The sequence below is a fragment of the Phocoena sinus genome, chromosome 11 (genome assembly GCF_008692025.1).
Source record: "Phocoena sinus isolate mPhoSin1 chromosome 11, mPhoSin1.pri, whole genome shotgun sequence".
Taxonomy (NCBI): domain Eukaryota; kingdom Metazoa; phylum Chordata; class Mammalia; order Artiodactyla; family Phocoenidae; genus Phocoena; species Phocoena sinus.
Genome location: NC_045773.1, coordinates 47,214,348 through 47,237,090, shown reverse-complemented (window position 1 = coordinate 47,237,090; position 22,743 = coordinate 47,214,348). Strand labels below are relative to the sequence as shown.

The window sequence follows — 22,743 nt, the reverse complement described above, 5'->3', positions numbered from 1 at the left end:
CCTAGGGATGGGCTTCCGGCTCCCCAAGTCGCCAGGCCAGCCTCTCTAGGAATCTCGGAGGTGCTGTCTTCTCGTTGGGTGTCCAATATCGCTACCGACCAGTGATGGGGGCAAAAGCGATTAGAGGAAGAGTGCAGGTGGATTGGGGAACTGAGCCTCAGAGCGCGGGGCATCCCTAGGTCGGGTAAGGCCACTTAACCGAGGCGCGCACCCGACAGCCTGAAACTACAAAGCATCCATCTGTGGAAGACCCTGATAATTTTGCCCTAAATGTTCTGGAAATATCAAACAGTACAGAGAATGGTACAACGAATGCCTGTATCCTTCTGTACTCAACAATTAACACTTGCTATGTTTGCCTTACCTCTCTATATACTGAAGACATTTTTTTAAGTTGTAATCATCAAAACACTTCATTCCAAATACTTCGATATGCATCCTTCAGTAATAAGAATAATCTCCAAACTAACAATACCATCATTACAGGTAGGAAAATTAACAATAATTCCGTGAAACCATCTAATAACCATTTTCAAATTTCCAACTGCCCTAAAATATATATTTCATAATTTTGTTTTTCCAAATCAGTTTCACACACTGCATTTGGTACGGCTTTTCAGTTTTGCTTTTTATTTTGAATTTACAGATTCACAGAAAGTTGCAAAGATAATACCCCTCAACTAGTTTCCCCCAATGGGTACATCTTACATAGTTTAATATTTTAAAAAATCAAGAAATTGATATTGGTACAATGTGTGTGTACACTTTGTCATTTTATCATGTGTAGATTTGTGTAACCACCATCACAATCAAGATACACAACTGTTCCAACACCACCAAGGCCTCCCTAAGTGCTACCCCTCCCTCTTCCCCTGCTCCCTCCCACTATTCCCAACCTCTGGCAACCACTAATCTGTATACTTTCATCTGTATACTTTTGTCATTTTAGAATATTATATAAATCTGGCCATACATTTCAGATTGGATTTTTTTCACTCAGCATAATTCTCTTGGAATACACTTGAGTCACTGCAGGTATCAATAGGTCATTCCATTTTATTGCAGAATAGTATTACATGGTATAGATATACTGCAGTTTGTTTTAACCACCTGTTGAAGGATATTTGTTTTAACCACCAGTCAGATCTTGACTATTACAAATAAAACTGCTTTTAACAGTCACGTACAGGTTATTTTGTGAACAAAAGTTTTCATTTCTCTGGGATAAATGCTCAGGAGTGCAAATACTGGGTATATGGCAAGTGCATGCTTGGTTTTATAGGAAACTGCCAAATTATTCCCCCGAGTGGCTGTAACATTTCTCATTCCTGGCAATGTAAAAGATTCCGTTCCTTTGCATCCTTGCCAGCATTTGGTGTTAAAACTTTTTTTTAAAAAGCTGATAGCTGTGCAGATTTTTAACTTGCATTTCCCTAATGGCTAATGATGTTGAACGTCTTTTCATATGCCATAAATATCTGTTCATGTCTTTTGCCCATTTTCTAATTGGATCTATTTATTACTGCTGAGTTTTGAGAATTCTTTAGTCTAGATACAAGTGCTGTGTTGCATATGTGATTTGCAAATATTTTCTCCCAGTCTGTAATGCTTTTTCATCCTCTTTAAAGAGTCTTTTGGAGAGAAAATTATTTTGACGAGGTTCAACTTATCATTGTTTTCCTTTTATGGAGTATGCTTTTGATATGTCTAAGAATTCTTTGCTTAGTCTTAGTTCCTGCTGTGATTTTTATTTTTTGCCTATGGCTATCCAATTGCTGCAGCAGCATTTGTTGAAAGGCTATCTCTCCTCTACTGAATTGCTTTTGCACCTGTCGAAAATCCATTGGGCATCTGTGCGTCTATTCCTGGCTCAGTATCTTATGGCTCTTTAGTATCTTTTAAAAACAACCTTCTCCTCCACTTTTTATACCTTTCATTATGAAAAATTTCATACATATACAAAAGCAGTACAATGAACTCTCAATATTCACCCAGCATCAACAATTATCACCCCTCCCTTTTTCACCGTATCTTTTTGAAGAATCCAGTTTTCTTTTTATTTTTCTTTTATAGCTGGGCCGCTTGGCTTGTGGGATCTTAGTTCCCCGACCAGAGATCAAACCTGCGCCCTCAGCAGTGAAAGCAAGGAGTCCTAACCACTGGACCGCCAGGGGATTCTCCCAGTAGTTTTCTTACACAATATCCCATGTTTGAAACTTGTTTCTCATGGTGTCTTTTATCTTGTTCCTCTGCCTCCTGTATTTCCTGTAAACTGGCAATCAGGTCTAAGAAGCTTGATAAATTCAGGTTATACTTTTGGCTTTATTGCATTACATGCGGAGAGGCACATTATGTGAATTGTCTCAGTCTTAGCAATGTTACATTTTGTTAAACTGATTAAGAGGTAAATGCCAACTCTCTTCATTGTTAAAGTACATCTTTCCCTGTGTAATTATTACATAATCCGGGGTGATTCTTCTGTATGGACATAAAGCATCTTCATATTCATTACCTCATAACAACTTGGTGAGGTAGATATTCTTCCTTCTGTTTAACAGATAAGGAAATCGAGGCTCCAAGAAATGAAGGCATTTGTCCAAGGAAGAGTGGCAGAATCTGACTCACAGGGTCTTCAGACTTTTAACCTGGACCCCTTCCAGTTTTCACTCTTGGTCCCTTCAGTCTGAGGAACCAGCCCTCAAGGAACTTTGGGGTTGAATTAATAACACTTATTATAATCAACACACAACTTCAATGCTGCTAGTATTAGAAAACACAATCCTAATATTAAGGTATTTATACTCCAGTGACAGAACTGGAGTTCTGAGAATTACAACATAAAATTATCAAATAAAGAATATAGGAAGAAATAAATTTACAAATGTACAAAAGGGTACAGACTGAATGAATGATTGGTTCACTGGGAGTAAATGGGCCTGACCACTCAGAGGTGGATTCTGAATTGGTTTAATCAGAGCTTTGAAGGGCTTGGCTCTGTGTAAAAAAACGTATGTAGTAAGTTGAATGCTGGGACAGAATGTTGTTTCTTAAGTAACAAGCTATTTGTACGTCAATAATGATGAAATGCTGATTAGAATTCAGAATGACAGTAGCACGGATAATCAGCTCAAGGGTTGGGGTTAAGGATTTTTTCCTGTCGACAAGCAACATAGGACTGTCCTTCCATTTTGATACTCTACGTCCGCTAGTTTTAAAATCCAAAAGTTGAAAAATAAATTGTTTTTCTTGGCATCATACTAATAGCTGGACATACTATTTAATAAGCCAGTATTTTTTCCATTAAAACTAATATATTATCTATTATCTCCCTTAGACATTTAAAAAGCTGTTTTAAAAAGGTCTTTTTAAAGTACAAAATTCCAAAGTTAGCTATCCACCATACTTCCTCTTACTATAAAAATGAATCTTTTGAGGTGCATTAAGTCCTAATATTAACTTAATGAACAAGCATTACATTAGGCCATGTTCTAGATTTTGTTCTAGATCATGTTCTTTTATCCAACTTTATTGACAACTAAATTGTTTCATAAAGTACTTTCCCATGATCCTTTTACTGAATGCTCACAACAATGCTATGAAGTAGGCATTATACCAATATTTGATTGACAGAGAAACTGAGACTTAGAGGCTGACTTAATAACATCACAGAGCTAGTAAAAGGAAGAGCCAGGACCCAAACCTAGCTTTTCTGATTCCAAATACAGTGTACTTAAGTTGTCCTCAAACAGCAGACTCTTGCCCATCCAACTCCATGTTTGATATGTCTTAATCATACCGTCTGTAGAGACTTTCTCTAGCAGTAATACTATCTTTAAAATGTACAATATATATATACCTTTTCAAAAATGTACACTTTTTAATACCAAGATATTTTTGCTATCATTTACAATGACACCATTACATCTTATAAAACATAACCCAATTTCTTCAGAATCTTTGATCGCTCCAAGGTCCTTTTCTAGGTTCATAACAAATGGTTTGGGACAGAATATTTAACTAGAATTTGGCTTATGTTTTTGTAGTCTTGAAAGTCTAGATTAACTTTCTTCCTCATGCAACATACTTGTCTATAAAGGGGTGATCATGATTTTTTTTTCCTTATAAAAACCATATGCTGCCATTTATCCAACAGTTACTTAAGTAGGCAGGGATTCTATTCCATTTGACACGATACTAGATTTTCTGAATCTCTGTCTTGGACTCACTGGCATTTTGGAGCCAAGAGAATTCCTCCACAGAATGGATTTTTTGTTGAAGATGAAGGTTTGAAGTCTGAGAGAATTCTTTTTCAGACTCATCACATTCACAGTTTTTTTCATCTGTATGAATTTTCTGATGTACAGTAAGGTTTTTTCTTTGCCTAAAAACTTTACTACAATCATTACACCCATATGGTTTCTCCCCGGTGTGGATTCTCTGGTGGCCAACTAAATTCCTCTTAGAAGTAAAAGATTTTCTACACTTCTCACACTCATATGGTTTTTCCCCAGTGTGCATTCTCTGATGTACAACAAGGTTTTTATTCTGACTGAAGTCTTTTCCACACTCATTACATTTATAAGGTTTCTCTCCAGTATGGATTCTTTGATGTACCATAAGATTTCTACTAGAGGTAAGGACTTTTCTACATATATGACATTCATAGGTTTTTTCCCCACTGTGAATTCTTTGATGTTCAATAAGATTTCTGTTGTAAGTAAAGCCCTTCCCACACTCATTACATGCATAGGGCTTCTCACCAGTGTGGATTCTCTGATGGGCTATAAGGTTTGAGCGGTAACTGAAGACTTTCCCACAGTCATTACATTTATAAGACTTTTCCCTTGTGTGAATCCTCTGATGGCCAATGAGGCTTTTCTTCAGAATGAAGCATTTGCCACACTCATTACACTCATAGGGTTTCTCACCACTGTGGATTCTCTTATGTTCAATGAGGTTTCTGTTAGAGCTGAAAGCTCTACCACACTCACTGCATTCAAAGGGCTTTTCCCCGGTGTGGATTCTCCGATGTACGAGCAGGCTTGAATTGTAACTGAAAGCCTTCCCACAATCCTCACATTTGTAGGCTTTCTCCTGTGTATGGAGCTTCTGATGGACCATGAAACTCTTGCTCATAATGAAGGTTTTTCCACATTCTCGACATTCATAGGGCTTTTCCCCATTGTGGAGTCTCTCGTGGTCAATGAGGTTTCTGTTAGAACCAAAGACCTTGCCACAGTCTTTACATTCATAGAGATTCTCTCCTGTGTGGAACCTTTGATGTAAAATGAGGCTCTTTTTCAGAATGAAAACTTTCCCACATTCATTACATTCGTAGGGCTTCTCCCCATTGTGGAGTCTCTGATGGTCAAAAAGGTAAGCACTCTGAGTAAAGGCTTTCCCACATTCAGTACATTTATAAGGCTTCTCTCTGCTATGCATCCTCTTATGGTCAATGAGGCTTGACTTAGAAGTGAAAATCTTTCCACATTTTTTACAACCAAAGGTCTTCTTTTCTGTGTGAACTCTCTGGTGTAAGAGGAGGCTTTTGCTTCGAATGAAAACTTTTCCACATTCTTTACATTTATATGGGTTCTCTGTGCTGTGGAGCCGCTGATGGTCAACAAGGTAAGTGGTCTGGGCAAAGGTTTTTCCACATTCATCACATTTATAGGGTTTTTCCCCCGAGTGGATTCTCTGGTGCAGAATGAGGCTCTTCTTCAGAATGAAAGCTTTCTGACACTTGTTACATTTATAAGGTTCTTCTCCTTTGTGGAGCCTCTGGTGATCAATGAGGTAAGCATTTTGAGAGAAAACTTTGCCACACTCATTACATTTATAAGGTCTCTCTCCAGAATGGCGCCTTAGATGTATAATAAGGCCTGAGTGCCTATAGAAGCCCTTTCCACACTCCTTACATTTATAAGGTTTCTCCCCAGTGTGGATTCTCTGATGGTTTAGAAGGTAAGCACTTTGAGAGAAGGCTTTCCCACATTCATTACATTTATAAGGTTTCTCCCCAGAATGGTTCCGTAAATGCATTAGAAGGCTTGAGCGCTGAATAAAGCCTTTTCCACACTCCTTACATTTATGAGGTTTCTCCCCAGTGTGGATCCTCCGATGGTTTATAAGATGAGAGATTTTATTGAAATGTTTACAACATATATCACATTTATAAAGCTTCTTTCCTTCAGTGCCTATTAAACTTTCAGAAAAAGCTGAATCTGAAGTTAAGCTTTCTCCAAATTCCTTCCACTTTTGGCCTCGCTTTTCTGGTGGAGTCCTTTTCCTCTTTTCTCGTTCACACAGGGAAACTTTCTTCAGTGTATCTCTTTCCCTTGTTTCATTTCCCCACTGACTTGCTAAAACTTGCCATTCATACTCTTCCTCAAAGTCAAGAACCTGGGGAACATTTCCTTGAAGTCTTTTTGATGCTCCTTTCTGAGAATCTGCTCTTTGAGATAGGCTTGACTTTGATGTCACCTCCTCATTCTCAGTCATGGTCTCCCACTCTGGTAAAAGGAATTAAAAATGCAAATATTATCATATCCCTGTGTTAGTGAGAACAAGGTCTTCAAATGACTTTAAAACAAGCTAGAAGGAAACTTTCATATGCATACAAAAAGGAAAAGACTTTTGTTAAATGAGGGTATAAAGCTGAATGCTAATGACAGAATGTTGTAAATGGATTAACATAAAATTCATTCTAAGATACTTCTAAGCTCTTTGCCTTCAGGGAGCAGATGTAAACATAGAAAGGATTCTGAAAAAACAGATGCAAGAAGAATCAGAGAAAGAACATGGGATCTTTCGTAGGTGGTTCACACCTGAGGCTCAAGAAGTTGGATGGGACAAAAAGAACCATTTGGCTTATAAAGAGCTGTCTTTTTATTTTCTTCTTGCTAGGAAGATGGGAACTCTAAAAGAAAGAAAATATACCTAAAAACTTGGAAGACAATCTTTAATTTGTGAAGTCAAGTGTATAAGCACTTTTTAATTACTTGAAAGCAATTAACCTACAGGGAAAAAAAATCCATGAAAAAGCAACTTAATGCTTAGAATTCTCCTTCCAAAATTGAGAAACAGAATTTTAAAATTCATTTCACAAAAATATCAGGTTTGGTTAGACTCCCTCACTTAATTAAATATAAAAGAGAAGAAATACAGAACAAAATGAAAAAACATAGACATTAAAAACGATGAAAACATCTATAAAATAATGAGGCTAAACTAGTTAACCTCTTTTCTACTCTAACATCTCAAATATTTTAAAATGTGAAATTATATATATTTTAAATGTTTTGGAAACTTATTTTCACCATCCAAATGTGAGAAAAATTATGAACTAGTTCCCCAAATTATCTAATAAGTAAAATTATGTAAATAATATTAACATTATCTTCTATTTGAGTATAAAAACACTATTCTTCTCCCTAAATAGAAAAGACATGGGAAAGGAGTGTAACTATTTTACTCTATTATGAACTTCTTTAAACTTTAAGTTTATGAGAGTATGAAAATGGAAAACATCCAATAAATGTTAAAGTGAACTACATTCTTAGGTCAGGCCGTCATATCTCATCTCAACTGTCCCTCTCTCTGGAGTTTGGGTAGGACTGCCCATCACACTACACTGCTTCACTTGGCAGTAGGGATGGGCATGTGTCTTAGGCCTATCCAATACCAGTACTCCAGTTTCCTTGTCCACAGTGATTGTATCAAGACTGGTTTCACAATTTAAGCAGGATGCTGGTGGAAAGGAAGGTTCCCTTTCTTTAAGGAAGTAGAAGTGTTTTAAGGAATAGAAGTGTTGCAAGTAGTTAAACTGAGATGGAAAATCGTTAAGAAATGAGCAACTTTTATATACACAGTAGCTAATTAGCTGGTTAAATGATCTGAAATTTTAGTATAGAAATCAGACTATGTACGGGCCTATTGAGCTTTAAGGGACTTGGGAGAAAAATATGAGAATGAGAGAGGAAGCTGGTTACCTTCTGCAATCTTTGGTGAAGCCTGCAAGAAGAAGACAGGGTTCCCTACCTCCAATACTGCCCACTCCTCTAATCCATGTCCACTCCATTGCTAATTATCTTTCCAATAAGTATATTTGATCATGTCACTCACCTGCTCAAAACAAATAACCCTTCACTGCTTATAGGATAAAGCACAAATGACTAGAACAGCCCAAGAGTTGCCTTCACCCTATATCTGCCTATTTTTCTGGCTTCACTTCCTGTTAGTACCCTTTATGCCCAGAGACTCTAGGCATGGAAAACTACGTAGAGATGCCCAAACATGTCATGTTTTTGCTTGCTTCTCTGTCATTGCCCTTGCCCCTTTTTCTCTTCCCAAATTGCTCTTCCTCGTCCCCAATTTGCTACCTGCCCAAACCTACAGCCTTAAAAACTAAGTACAAAAGTCACCCCCGCCCCCGGAATTACCACTGATCTTACAGAAATAAAAAAAGGATTATAAAGGAATACCATGAATGATTCTGTGCCAATAAATTGAACAACTTAAGATGAAATGGCTAAAATCGTAGAAAGACACAAACCACTAAAATTGACTCAAGACATAGAAAATCTGAATAGTGAAATTAAATCAGTAACCAAAAAACTACCCACAAAGAAAACCCCAGGCCCAGACTGAGTGGCTGAATTCTACCAAACATTAAAAGAATACCAATTCTTCACAAACTCTTCCAATAAATAGGAAAGGTGGGAACACTTTCCAACTCATTCTATGAGACCAGTATTACCTAGATACCAAAACCAGGCAAAGATATGACAAAAAAAGAGAAAACTACAAACATATCTTATGAATACAGACATAAGAATCCCCAACAAAGTATTAGCTAACTGAATCCAGCAACATATAAAAAAGAATTATACACTATGATCAAGTGGGATTTATCACAGGAATGCAAATGCTGATATAACATCAGATAATCAATTAATATAATATACCATATCAACTGTATAAGGGACAAAACTCACATAATCATCTCACAGATACAGAAAAAGTGTTTGGCAAAGTCCAAAACTCCTTCATGATAAGAACACTCAACAAAGTAGGAATAGAAAGGAACTTCCTCAACCTGATACAGGACACCTACAAAAAATTTAAAGCTAACATCATACTTAATGGTGAATGATTGAATGCTTTCCCTCTAGGAGCAGGAACAAGTAAAGGATGTCTGCTCCTGCCACTTCTACACAACAGTACTGGAGGTTCTAGCCAGGTCAATGGGGCAAAAGAAAGAAATAAAAGGCACCCAGATTGGAAAGGAAGACATAAAACTATCTCTATTTGCAAAATTTGTACATAGAAAATCCTAAAGAATCTACCAAAAAACTATCAGAACTAAATAAGTTCAGCAAGGTTGTAGGATAAATATCAATATACAAAAATCAGTGGTATTTCTGTACATTAGCACTGAACAATCAAAAAACAGGAAATTAAGAAATAATAGCATCCGGGAATTCCCTGGTTGTCCAGTTAGGACTTGGCGCTTTCACTGCCAGGGCCCAGGTTCAATCCCTGGTTGGGAACTAAGATCCTGCAAGCCACACGGTGCAGCCAAAAAAAAGAGACCAATATTCCAAAAGTTAAATGGGCAAAGAACAGTACTAAGTAGTTCATAACATATGAAAAGATACTCAACCTGACTAGTAATGAGGGTGCTCATGAAACCAAACTGAAACAGCAATGAGATTTCATTTTTTCACCCTCTGTAAATCCTTCCCTAAACCATCCACCCCTCCCCCACCCTCCCAGTTCTTCCATCTAACCAAGCTCCTACGTGCTCCCGCACTCATGCATACTTTTATTATATAACATTTGCCACACTGTATTGTAATTATTTGTGTAAATGTCTTTTACTCCAACTTGAATGCACTTTATGGCAGGGGCTAAGTTTGATGTGGGAGATGCTTAATATTTCTTGAATAATAACCTTCAAATCCTATTCCAATCTCTTAAATGAACATATACAAGTCTTTTACATATTGAAGAAGTATGTGCAAGCTATCTGGGAGTCTGCTTTTCTACCAGCTTATCAATGCACAGAAACTGAGTGCACAAAACTGTCAAATACGATAGTGTTACAGTCTACCCCCAGGTCAAAACACCATGGGCTGTGTAGTACTTTGTCTGGGGGAATTTGGTCGTGCCCAACTTTTAAACATTATAAATCCTTCGTGGGGACGAGATTCTTTAGACACATTACTTATTTTCCCTCTTTCTGAACCATTTCCTTAAGGTAGCCTCCTCAAGTCAGAATTACTAGGTCAAAGAGCATAAACACCTTGGTATCTGCTTGCCCAAAGCCCTAACAGCATTGCAGTTAGAGCATATCTTACTTATTAAAGTTGATTCAAACTTCTCTTCCCTTAAAGTGTTGGAATAAGGAATTACATTTTCTTCTTAGTTTTTAAATTTAACTCCAAATTTAACTCCTAGACCCATGTGGAATTTATTTTGGCTTACAGCGTGAGGTATGGATCCATGGTGAGTGTTTTTCATAAAATTAATCAATTAACCCATAAAGCATGTTTTAAAATTCTTCAAAGAAAAGATGAATTATTGAGTAAATAGCATTAGAACTACTGAAAGCCACTTGGGTTAAAAAAAAAAAAAACCCAAACATACAAACTGGATTCCTATGTCATTCTGTATATCAAGATAAACTTTAGATGCACTAAAGCTTAAAGGTAAAAACGAAACAATGAAAATGTCTGAAGAAAATACAGGTGATTTAAAAACTAATAATTTTATGGAGAAGGAGACCACAAAGGAAAATACTGCTGTTTGACTACATGAAAGATTTTCTAAGACTTAAAAAATAATGATAATAATAATACCACTGAAAGGCAAACAAATGGGAAAATGTGTAACATGTGACAAAGGGTTAGTAGTTCTAATAAATAAAAGAAATATGTAGAAAAGATATGAATAAGCAGAAAATGACCAATAAACATGATAACACTAATAATCAAAGAAATGAAAGAAAAATAAACAAAAGATAGTATCCTTCACCTAGCTAGCAAAGTTTTAAAACAGTGACCAGGGCTTCCCTGGTGGCGCAGTGGTTAAGAGTCCGCCTGCCAATACAGGGCACACAGGTTCAAGCCCTGGTCTCGGAAGATCCCACAAGCCGCAGAGCAACTTGGCCCATGATCTATAACTGAGCCTGCGCTCTGGAGCCTGTGAACCACAGCTACTGAAGCCCGTGTGCCTAGAGTCCATGCTCTGCAACGGGAGAGGCCACTGCAATGAGAGGCCCGCGCACCTCAATGAAGAGTAGCCTCTGCTCGCCACAACTAGAGAAAGCCCGTGTGCAGCAACAAAGACCCAACGCAGCCAAAACAAAACAAACAAACAAACAAAAAAACCCAAAACAGTGACCAAATCATAAGCACATACAGGGGAAATGGGCCCTCTTGTACTCTTTTTGTAGAAGTGTAAATTGGTACATCATTGATAGAAAGCAGTTTGGGAATATGTATCAAAATATAAAATCTACAAAATGCTTGACCACCACACCATAGCTGAGATACTAAAAGACATATTCTCATATATGTAAAAATATATAGTATAAATTACTATGAACAATAAAAAACTTACTAAGGTTGCTGGGTACAAAATTAACATACAAAAATTAAATATTTTTATGTATGCAAACAATGATCAATTAGAAAACATCAGAAAAGTGTCCTATTTCAAAGAATCAATGTAACCAGAATATGTAAGATCCACTGAATGCAATTTTAAAACAGGCCTGAAACAGACAAAGGCAGTATGAACAAATGGAACTATATGTAATGTTCTTGAATAGAAATTCAGTATCATAAAGCTGTCAATGTAAAGCATGATACTCAGACAATGAAATACAAAGCTACTTCCTTCATGGCCTTTCCTAATTCCCAGGAATTGGTACTGATTGTTTTGTCTTCTTCATTTCCATCTCAAGAGGCTTATGTCACTCTATTACCAATTATTTTACTCTGCCTTGTTTATTCTTTTTATGTTCATCTCCCAAATCATGCTACTTAAGGGCAGAATCACGTCATTTCCATAGTTGCCATTATGTGGTAGGTGTTTAATGTTTGTTGAAAACATAAATGGCAAACAGTTTTTAAAAAAATACTCTTGTTATTAATCAAAGAAATCCACTAGAGAATAAAGATATTATAACTTAAAAAATTATATTAACAATAATTTAAAAGAATGGGACTACTCAGCAGCAATGAAGGCAGAGCCAAAGGAGTGGTTCTTACGTACAGCTGGGAAGAGCAGAGAGGACTGAGATCACTATGGAAAGCAGTTTGGCAGTATGAAGCAAGAGCCTTAAAACAATTCAAACACTTAGGCCTAGTAATTCTACTTTTAAAAAATAATGAGAAATTAAAAAAACAAAAACAGGGGCCTCCCTGGTGGCGCAGCGGTTGAGAGTCCATCTGCCGATGCAGGGGATACGCGTTCGTGCCCTGGTCTGGGAGGATCCCACATGCCGCGGAGCGGCTGGGCCTGTAAGCCATGGCCGCTGAGCCTGCGCGTCCGGAGCCTGTGCTCCGCGACGGGAGAGGCCACAACAGTGAGAGGCCGCGTACCACACACACACACACAAAAAAAAACCTTAGGCATAGAGATAGATTATTATTATGGCAATTATTTAAAATAAAGAAATGGCTAACTAAATTATGACACAAATTATGCAGCCAATACAGATAATTGTTGCAAAGATTTGTGATAATATGAGAGTGAGGTGACTGCAAAGAACGCAAGCTATAAAACTGTATATATTCATAAATACACACTCTCAAAACAATGTAAAAAACCTCAAACACACAAAAAAAGCCAGAAAGGTAATATATCAAAATTTTGATAGTAGCTGTTTGCAAATAGTGGGTTAAAAAAAATTTTTTTTCTCCTAATATTCTGTGTTTTCCAAAATAAGTATGCTATACTATGTTCATAATCAGAAAAACAAACAAAAGCTGGGACTTTCCTGGTGGTCCAGTGGTTAAGAATCTGCACTTCCACTGTAGGGGGAAGAAAAAAAGAAAAGAAAAACAAACAAAAGCTGATGAAGTTGTGGGGGAGGGAGACACAAGAGGGAAGAGATATGGGAACATATGTATATGTATAACTGATTCACTTTGTTATAAAGCAGAAACTAACACACCATTGTAAAGCAATTATACTCCAATAAAAACGTTAAAAAAAAAAAAGCTGATGAAGTAAAGGTAAGAATTATGGAAAGAAAGTGTCCTTACCTAAGGAAGTCACATTTCCATAATTCTCCAGCATCACATCCCAGTACAAAGCCCTCTGAATTGGGCCCAGACATGCCCATTCCTCTGAAGTGAAGCATACTGATACCTCCTCAAACATCACCAATTCCTGAAATAACAGGTATGTGTGAGATTATCCATGCCCAGGAAGCTCCCCTACTGAAAGGTCCCTTTCACTTATGGGGAAGACAGGTTGTGAGGGCATGAGGTGGGCAAGGGATATCAGGGAGACATAGGAGACCCCACATGAAGTCTGCCTTCCAATAGCATCGACCTTGATTTAGAGATGGGAGCTGACTGGACATCCAAGCACAAGGATGAGAGATACTCCAACCACAATTAGGATACTTCAGCCACAATGAGATAGTGCAGATAGGATCTTAGGAAGAAAAGAGGATGCAAATCTTACCTGGGGCTGGGCTGTCAGGAGCATGAGAGCCATTAATTGATTTCTTGGGTTCTCTTCCTGGGAAAGGGCAGAAGCTTCAGGGGCAGGAGAATCTGAAGGAGAAAAAGCTGCATATGAGATAACTGTTGTTCCTGCCCACTACTCCAAGTCCAATATCTTTATCTTCTATAAACAAGGAATTCAAAAAGACACAGAGCTCCCAGAACTAGGCAACGATGGCTATAAAATGACCTACAAATCTTTTCTGACCCCCACGTGCAGGGCTGGAATAGCACAAAGAATAGCAATAAAAATGGATAAAGGGGGACTTCCCTGGTGACACAGTGGATAAGACTCCGTGTTCCCAATGCAGGGGGCCCGGGTTCGATCCCTGGTCAGGGAACTAGATCCCACATGCATGCCGCAATTAAGAGTTCATATGCCACAACTAAGGAGCTGGGGAGTCTCAACTAAGGAGCCCCACGAGCCACAACTAAGGAACCCACAAGCTGCAAATAAGACCCAGCGTAACCAAATTAAAAAAAATTTTTTTAATTAGAAAAAAAGAAAGGGCTTCCCTGGTGGTGCAGTGGTTAAGAATCTGCCTGCCAATGCAGGGGACATGGGTTTGTGCCCTGGTCCCGGAAGATCACACATGCCACAGAGCAACTAAGCTCGTGTGCCACAACTACTGAGCCTGCGCTCTAGAGTCTGTGAGCCATAACTACTGAGTCCACGTGCTGCCACTACTGAAGCCCATGTGCCTAGAGCCCTGCTCCACAACAAGAGAAGCCACCACAATGAGAAGGCCACGCACCGTAACGAAGAATAGCCCCTGCTCGCCGCAACTAGAGAAAGCCCGCGCACAGCAACAAAGACCCAACGCAGCCAAAAATAAGTAAATGAAATAAATTAATTAAAAAAAAAAAAAGAATGGATAAAGGGTCAGAGGGACCCAGGAAAGGACAAGAGGGAGAACAGGAAAGAGCTTGGTACCATAAGGGGTTCATATAAGGGCAGGAGAGGAAGCAACTATCTGGAGTAGGGAAATGAGTCACAGTAAGAGTCCTGAGAAAAGTCCAAAGTCATAGCCAGTAAGTTACCATGTTGAGGATCTTGGAGCAAGTTGAACACCACTGGGTCAGTAAGAGGATTTGAGCGAATTTCAGCTGATAAGTGGCTGCCAGTGGGTGCATGAGGAAGTGTTATTCCTGGAGTGCTCAGACCCTCCTGGAGAGTGTCCTGATCCTGGACAAGGACTGGAACCTGGGAACAAGCAGAACAAAATAAGCTGACTCTTCTTGTACCTCCAGAAAATGGACTCACCTAACATGGACCTCTTTCTGCCCGTAATCTAGAACTGTGAGATGAGAGTGACCCACCTCAAATATGGAGCATCAAAACAGCAGTAAAGCTTTGCCTTGAGAACAATGGAGCTGCCCTCTAGCCCCACTCATGGTACTGGTGACCTCTCCCAGAGGAGACTGAACACAACGGTGGAAACAGAAGCCAGACCTGGGTGTGGGTTAAGGAGGGAATGGGAAGTAACAAGCAATTAAGAGCTTCAGACCTCGTTTTAGATTACACCTGGGTTCAATACACTCTTCTACTTATTTACCCCTTTACTTATCCCTTCCTGCTCCAATAGAAGGAACACTAGAAGTCTAGACATTTGCTTTTGTTGCTAACTAGATGTCTCACCTAAGACAATATAGTGAACCTTTTCCTGCCTCCATTTTCTTATCTCTCAAATGAGAAAGATGGATTAGTGATTAGTACCGAAATATGTAGCTCTAAATTCTTCATTTTTATGATTTAAACAAATAAGCCCATCCTTGGTATCACTCCCAAGTTATATTCCAGACTTCTTATATAGAAATGTTTCTAGTGGGCTCCAGATTGACAGAAAGAGATCTGACACATACTAGAAACTATATCAAGATCCCAATTTAATAGCCAAGGATATAAAATCTTATCAGAGGCAAATATCTCAACCCCATCCCTTGGCTCACAGAATCCCCAGTAGGGGAAAACATGGGGAGGTCTTGCCAGATCTAGAAAGCTTCATTCATGCTTTCCCACTGCCTTTTATACTTCAGGCTTACAACATCACTCCAAACATACTTATACAAACAATACATATGTTTCTGTTTAGAGGAACACTTACAAACATTACGTTCTTCAGATTCTTGAACCAAACTCAGCATTAGCAAGCATCACCCAAGGAGGCAAAGCAGAGTCAATGCCTTGTGTTGATTCTGAATTGGCCCAAAGACCCCAATCATAAATCCATTTCTCTCAAAATACATTCTGTGGTCTGAACAGCTCATGAACCTGTTTTAATTAGCATTAGGCTTGCTATTGTGTTATTGTTAATGAAAATCACAGCATCATCCTCTATCCCCTCTGTCCTGGGCCTACTCCCTCCTTCCACCTCAAACTCTTCCCCCTTCCCCTTTCTCACTTTTAGTGCTGGTCCATCGAGGTCTTTCTGCAGCTCCTCTACCAGGGCCACTGCCTCCTCACCACTCCCGGGGCGATGGATCTGCACCCAGGTCCGTATCTCTCCGGGCAGGATGCTCAGGAACTGCTCCAACACCAGCAGCTCAAGGATCTGTGCCTTGGTGCGTGCTTCTGGCCTCAGCCACCGGCGACAGAGCTCCCGGAGCCGGCTCAGTGCCTCCTGGGGTCCAGATGTCTCATGGTAACGTAACTGTCTAAAGTGCAGGTGGGAGGTCTCCCAAACAGAGGAGCTGCTCCCTTGGAAGCTGGTTCCCCACTTCCAGGTATCATCCTTCCCTTTAACAAGGCCCTCTTGTCTCAGAGCACTGTGGGCCCAATTTTCTCTTGTCATTGTTGTTATTTAAGAAAGGCTCCTCTCTAGGGCCCCTCAATCCTTGCTTGCCTTCTTCCTTAGAGCTTGGAGAACATCATCTATAAGACCTCAAGAAATCATTGTTAAAGTTAACCCAGAGAAACAATCAGGTTTTCCAGACCCCAGTTAGCTCTCACTAATGAAGAAACCTCCCTGAATGCAAAGTTCTAGATTCTGGGCCATGCCTCCTCTAACAGAGAAGCCCAGGCCCAAGGCTCTAGGGACACTAATACGCATGTTACCCATACCATTGCTGATATCAAAAACATGAAATTCCTTTGGTCTTTTTTTTTTTTTGACCACGAGGCATGTGGGATCTTAGTTCCCCGACCAGGGATCCAAGCCTCACTCCCTGCATTAGAAGCACGGAGTCTTAACCACTGGACGGCCAGGGAAGTCCCTCCTTTGGTCTTTATTCACAGTTTCTCTTCCACCTAATTACAATAAATCTTTTATCCACCATTCTAACGATGGGCATCCTGGCTACTCCTGTGTGACCTTGAACAAGTTACCTCACTTCTAAGTCTCAGTTTGGTAACCTGTAAAATAGGGGCAACAATTCCTATCTTATGGGCTTGTTGTAAGCAATCGATGTGAAATACATTTCAGGCTTTTGAATAGTGCCTGGTATATGGATTCAAATGTTAATCATTATCTTTCTGCAACTAGCACCCTTTCCTATGTTCTTAGGCTTCTGCTTTCTAGAAATAGTGCGTTTTTTAGAAATAATATGTATCTTTCTTATTACAAAATGGAAAATCTGTAAAACCAGAAAACACATACAAAACCAAAGAACAATCACTGCTGTTGTTCTGGACTACATTCTTCCAGTCCTTTCTCCAACGGGTAATTTGGATCACAAAACTGGATCCAACTGTACTGCTCCATAATTTCACACACATTGTGTTGTAAACACAATATCAAATATTCTTCATCATTATGTTCAAGAGTACATCAGCCCATGGGACTTCCCTGGTGGTGCAGTGGTTAAGAATCCGCCTGCCAATGCAGGGGACATGGGTTTGAGCCCTGGTCCCGGAAGATCCCACATGCCGCGGAGCAGCTAAGCCCGTGTGCCACAACTACTGAGCCCGCGTGCCACAACCACTGAAGCCTGCGTGCCTAGAGCCCGTGCTCCACAACAAAGGGAGGCCACCGCAGTGAGAGGCCTGCGCACTGTGGGGAGTAGTGGCCCCCACTCGCTGCAGCTAGAGAAAGCCCGTGTGCATCAACGAGGACCCAACGCAGCCAAACATAAATAAATTTATTAAAGAAAAAAAAAGAATATATCAGCCCATTCATACTTTAGTCCTCTGTTTTTAGACGTTTAGATTTATATTTTTTTCCTATTACAAATTCAGCTGCAATGACCATCTTCGTTAATGAATTTTTGGTTACATTTCTGCTTACTTCTTCAGGAAAATTTCCCAGAAAAGAAACTGTTTGGCTGAAAGGTACAAAGAGTTTAAACTTTTAAGGTTGTAATAGTTACATTACTACCAGTAACATATAAGAGTGCCTCATTAATTTTATTTAACACATGGACCCTTAAAATTCATGCTTATAATGGAGCAGAGGAGGCCAAAATATAAACATAATTTCAATATAATGTGTGAGTACAATTAATAGGAGGACATATAAGCACAGTAAGAATTCATGAAGGTAATTTTGGGTTGGGCTGTAAAGAAAAAAAGACCACTGGAGTATTAGGAAAGCCATTCCAGGAATAAAGAAACTGTAATTTCAAAAGCAAGGGAGAGACAGCACATATAGCTCTGTTAAAAAGATTCTTTGCAAATCAGAGAAGGAAGTAAACTTTGAGGTAATTTTGTAGAATTAGAGTGAAGAGGTAAAGAGAAGCCAATTCTAAAGGCTACTGAGAGGCAGCCAGAGGCATCCCAAGTAGCCAGAGTGGCACTGTCAAGCTCCTTCCACAGGAATTACACTCAGCATCTCAGCACCAAGCCACTGTAGATTTAACCTGTGTCTGTGAGCATCTGTGCTTTATCTATTTTTACTTTGTGCATCTGTTAGCAAGATGTGTCCTAAGGGAACTGCTTCTTTGTTTTACATCATTTCAGCTTATGAAAGGTTTCATAAGAATACTCTACTTTCAGGGACTTCCCTGGTGGTGCAGTGGATAAGACTCCATGCTCCCAATGCAGGGGGCACAGGTTTGATCCCTGGTCAGGGAACTAGATCCCACATGCATGCTGCTACTAAGAGTTTGCATGCCACAACTAAGGAACCTGTTTGCTGCAACTAAGGAGCCCACAGGCCGCAACTAAGGAGCCTGCCTGCCGCAACTAAGACCTGGTGCAACCTAAATTAACAAAACAAAACAAAACAAAAACAATCCTACTTTCAGACATTAGGGGAAACCTGTAGTCTAAACAAATAATTAAAGTTCTAAATTAAGTAGTAGTAGGGATAGAACAATTGAGAAAAACTGAGCAGTTCTTTGGTAACTGATCTGGGGGTGATGGAAAGGAATTTAAAAAAAGGATTTCTATCCCATGTTCACAGATAGGAAGACTCAATATTGTCAACGTTTCAGTGCTTCTCAACTTCATCTATAGATTCAATGCAACTCCAATCAAAATTGCAGTAAGCTATTTGTGGATATTGACAAACTGATTCTAAAGTTCACATGGAGAGGCAAAAGACCCAGAATAACTAACACAATATTGAAGAAGAAGAAGAACAAAGTTGAGGGACTGACACTACCCACATCAAAACTTTCAAAAAGCTACCATGAAGTCAGCATGGTACTGGCAAAATTGTAGACAAATCAATGGGACAGAATAGAGTCCAGAAATAGAACCACATGAATAGTCAACTGATCTCTGAGAGAGAGTCAAGGTAATAAAATGGAGCAAATATAGTCTTTTCGGCAAATGGTGCCGGTACAACTGGACATTCACATGCAAAAAATGAATCTAGACACAGACTTTACATCTTTCACAGAAATTAACTCAAAATGGATCAAAGAACTAAATGTAATATGCAACACTATAAAATTCCTGGAAGATAACCTAGGAGAAAACCTAGATGATCTTGGGTATGGTGATAGCTTTTTAGATACACACAAAAGGCACGATCCTTGAATGAAATAATTAATAAACTAGACTTCATCAAAATTAAAAAATTCTGCTCTGCAAAAGGCAATGTCAAGAATGAGAAGACAGGGCTTCCCTGGTGGCACAGTGGTTGAGAGTCCACCTGCCGATGCAGGGAACATGGGTTCGTGCCCCAGTCCAGGAAGATCCCATATGCCGCGGAGCGGCCGGGCCCGTGAGCCATGGCCACTAAGCCTGCGCATCCGGAGCCTGTGTTCCGCAACAGGAGAGGCCATAGCACTGAGAGGCCCGCGTACCGCAAAAAAAAAAAAAAGAATGAGAAGACAAATACTTGCAAAAGACACATACTATTATCCTTCCTTTGTATATTTTATACAAAGAACTCTTAAAACTTAACAATAAGAAAACAAACAACTCAATTAAAATATGGCCCAAGGGGGAATTCCCTGGTGATCCAGTGGTTAGGACTCAGAGCTTGCACTGCCAGGGGGCTGGGTTCAATCCCTGGTCAGGGAACTAAGATATCACAAGATGTGTGACAAGGGAAAAAAAAAAGTTAAGATAAAATGACTCAAAGACCTAAACAAATACCTCACCAAAGAAGATATACGTATTTCAAATAACTGCACGAAAATATGCTCCACATCATACGTCATCAGGGAAATGAAAGTTAAAACAATGAGATACCTTACGTACCTATTAGAATGGCCAAAATCCAGAACACTGTCAACACCAAATGCTGGTGAAGATGTGGAGCAACAGGAACTCTCATTCATTGCTGGTGGGAATGCAAAATGGTACAGCCACTATGGAAGACAGTTTGGCAGTATCTTACAAAACTAAACATAATCCTACCATAAATTCTAGCAATTGTGCTCCTTGGTATTCATCCAAAGAAACTGAAGACATACATCCACACGAAAACCTGCACATGGATGTTTACAGCAGCTTTATTTGTAACTGTCAACACCTAGAATCAACCAAGATGTCCTTCAAAAGGTGAATGAATAAACTGTGGTACATCCAGACAATGGAATATTACTCAGTGCTAAAAAGAAACAAGCTATTACGCCATGAAAAGATACAAAGGAAGCTTAAATATGGACTACCCAGTGAAAGACGCTAATTTGAAAATCTAATATACTGTACAATTCCAACTATATGACATTCTGGAAAAGGCAAAACTATGGAGACAGTAAAATGATCAGTGGTTGCCAAGGGTTGGAGAAGGAAGGGATGAGCAGGCAGAACACAGAGGATTTTTAGGGCAGTGAAACCATGCTATATACTAAAATGGTGGATACATTATACAAATCATTATAAATCTGTCCAAACCCATAGAATATATAAACACAGAGAGTGAGCCTTTATGTAACCTATGGACTTTGGGTGATTAAAATGTGTCTGATACAGGTTCACCAACTGCAACAAAAGGTACCACTCTGGTGGGGGATTATTTTTGGGGGGGATTGAAGTATAGTTATTACACAATGTTGTATTAATTTGTGCTGTACAGCAAAGTGATTCAGTTATACATAAATATACTCTTTTTATATTCTTTCCCATTATGGTTTAGCACATGATATTGAATATAGTTCCCTGTGCTACACAGGAGGACTTTGCTGTTTATCCATTCTATAAATACTAGCTTGCATCCGCTAATCCCGAACTCCCACTCCATCCCTCCAGTGGTGGGGGATGTTGATATGGGGGGACGCTATGCAAGAGAGGGGGCAGGGGGTATATGGGAAATTTCTGTATTTTCTGCTTAATTTTCCTGTGAACGTAAAACTGCTCTAAAAAATAAAGTCTGTAAGTAAATAAAACCCGGGGCGGGGCGAGAAGGATTTCTAAATAATTTTCTACAGTAAATTATCAGAATTCTATTTACTCTTACTTTGCAGATAGATACAAATAACAAATCCTTAAACATACATTTTGTTTGCTTCTCACAAAAGGTTTGTGAGCCACACGTTAAAAAGAACAAAAGAAGCCTCAAAGGAACTAAGTGATTCACTCAAGGCCACTCAGTTATGGGAGCAAATTCTGAACTCAGGGATTCTAACTCCAAAAGTCCAAAATAACTGCATCTAAGAAAAGACTTCTGAAACCCAAACAACTATTCTAAAGCAATGGTTTAGAATAATAATGACAACAATTCATTATAAAGCTTTAATCTGGCAAGCGGTAAAACGAAAATAACCATACGTAGTCACTCGCAGGTTGGCAATGACCTTTCTTGCAAAAGACGGCGTTTACGTTGAGTTTACCATCTTGGTGCTTAATGTGAAAATACATTCTCTAAAGCAATGGTGGTACGGCTTGCCTAAGTTTCCTTCTTAAATACCATTATATTACAAAATTAAAAGATGAGAACCGGTCCATACCTCAAGGGGGAAAAAAAAAAGCCCCTATTAGTCTGGGAGCCCCTGCTCCAGGGAAGTCTCAAGCTGTTTCTCAGCATCAGTCTCAGAGAAGATGGGAAAAGAGCAGAAAAGCCTGAGCTGGGGAACCTGACTACTGAGGGCGGTGTTCTCAAAGGGGCAGCACATTCTACTAACTCGAGGGCCGGTCCACAGACACACAGACTCAGGGGCTCTGTCTTCAATACCTTCCCCAAGCCGCAGCCAAGGCGTCTACCTCAACACGGAGCGGAGGGACCGCCCTGGGGGTAAGGTCCGGAGAGGGGTCGGCGAAGGCTGCGCTGCCCTGGCGAGCTCAAGCCGCACCCCGGGCCGCCCTCCCCGCGTGCCAACCTGACCCGAGCCCACCCCGCTCACCGGGGGCTCCCGCAGCGGCTCCAGCCTTGGGGACCGCCGCCTCGGCGGGGACGCTGGGAGATGACACGGGAACTAGACGCCACGGCACCTGAGGCCCCAAATAATGGCTGACCCGCGGATACCGCGATTTCCGGTCGCTCACCCCACCTCCCAGTCCCGGCTCTCTAGGAAGTCATAGCTCTATGGTTCCTAGTTTTTCCCGGTGAAGGCGAAGAAAAGCGGAGCTACTGGACCCTTGGGTCTTCATTCCTCCCAACCAAAGAGTAGGCGTAGCTGTGTTCCGGAACACAAGGATCAGCGGTGAATCACACGGTTCAGGCCCTCA

The 22,743-nt window shown here is 39.8% G+C and overlaps 1 protein-coding gene across 3 annotated transcripts; it reads right to left on the bottom strand.

Annotated features, from left to right (window-relative positions):
• Positions 1-1,038: 1,038 nt before the first annotated feature.
• Positions 1,039-22,530, bottom strand: LOC116761784 (zinc finger protein 197). Of its 3 annotated transcripts, XM_032648013.1 has the most exons (7): positions 22,419-22,530; positions 20,335-20,416; positions 16,148-16,617; positions 14,787-14,949; positions 13,705-13,796; positions 13,278-13,404; positions 1,039-6,512 (listed from the first exon to the last, which is right to left on the bottom strand). In XM_032648013.1, exons 3-7 carry the CDS (start codon positions 16,535-16,537, stop codon positions 4,195-4,197), a joined length of 3,090 nt encoding a protein of 1,029 aa, XP_032503904.1. In that variant the 5' UTR covers positions 16,538-16,617; positions 20,335-20,416; positions 22,419-22,530; the 3' UTR covers positions 1,039-4,194. The 3 variants fall into 3 exon arrangements, with proteins under 3 accessions (XP_032503904.1, XP_032503905.1, XP_032503906.1); XM_032648014.1 differs by lacking the exon at positions 20,335-20,416 and having other exon boundaries at positions 22,419-22,523; XM_032648015.1 differs by lacking the exons at positions 20,335-20,416; positions 22,419-22,530 and adding an exon at positions 15,066-15,198 and having other exon boundaries at positions 16,148-16,281.
• Between the last annotated feature and the right edge of the window lie 213 nt (positions 22,531-22,743).

What these genes read in the sequence shown, in the direction of transcription:
- LOC116761784 (XM_032648013.1), bottom strand. Translation starts at nt 16,537, where the DNA reads ATGACAAGAGAAAATTGGGCCCACAGTGCTCTGAGACAAGAGGGCCTT. An exon ending in TCCTGACAGCCCAGCCCCAG is followed by an intron (nt 13,405 to 13,704) that starts GTAAGATTTGCA and finishes CTGTTATTTCAG; the next exon opens with GAATTGGTGATGTTTGAGGA. An exon ending in TGGAAATGTGACTTCCTTAG is followed by an intron (nt 6,513 to 13,277) that starts GTAAGGACACTT and finishes TCCTTTTACCAG; the next exon opens with AGTGGGAGACCATGACTGAG.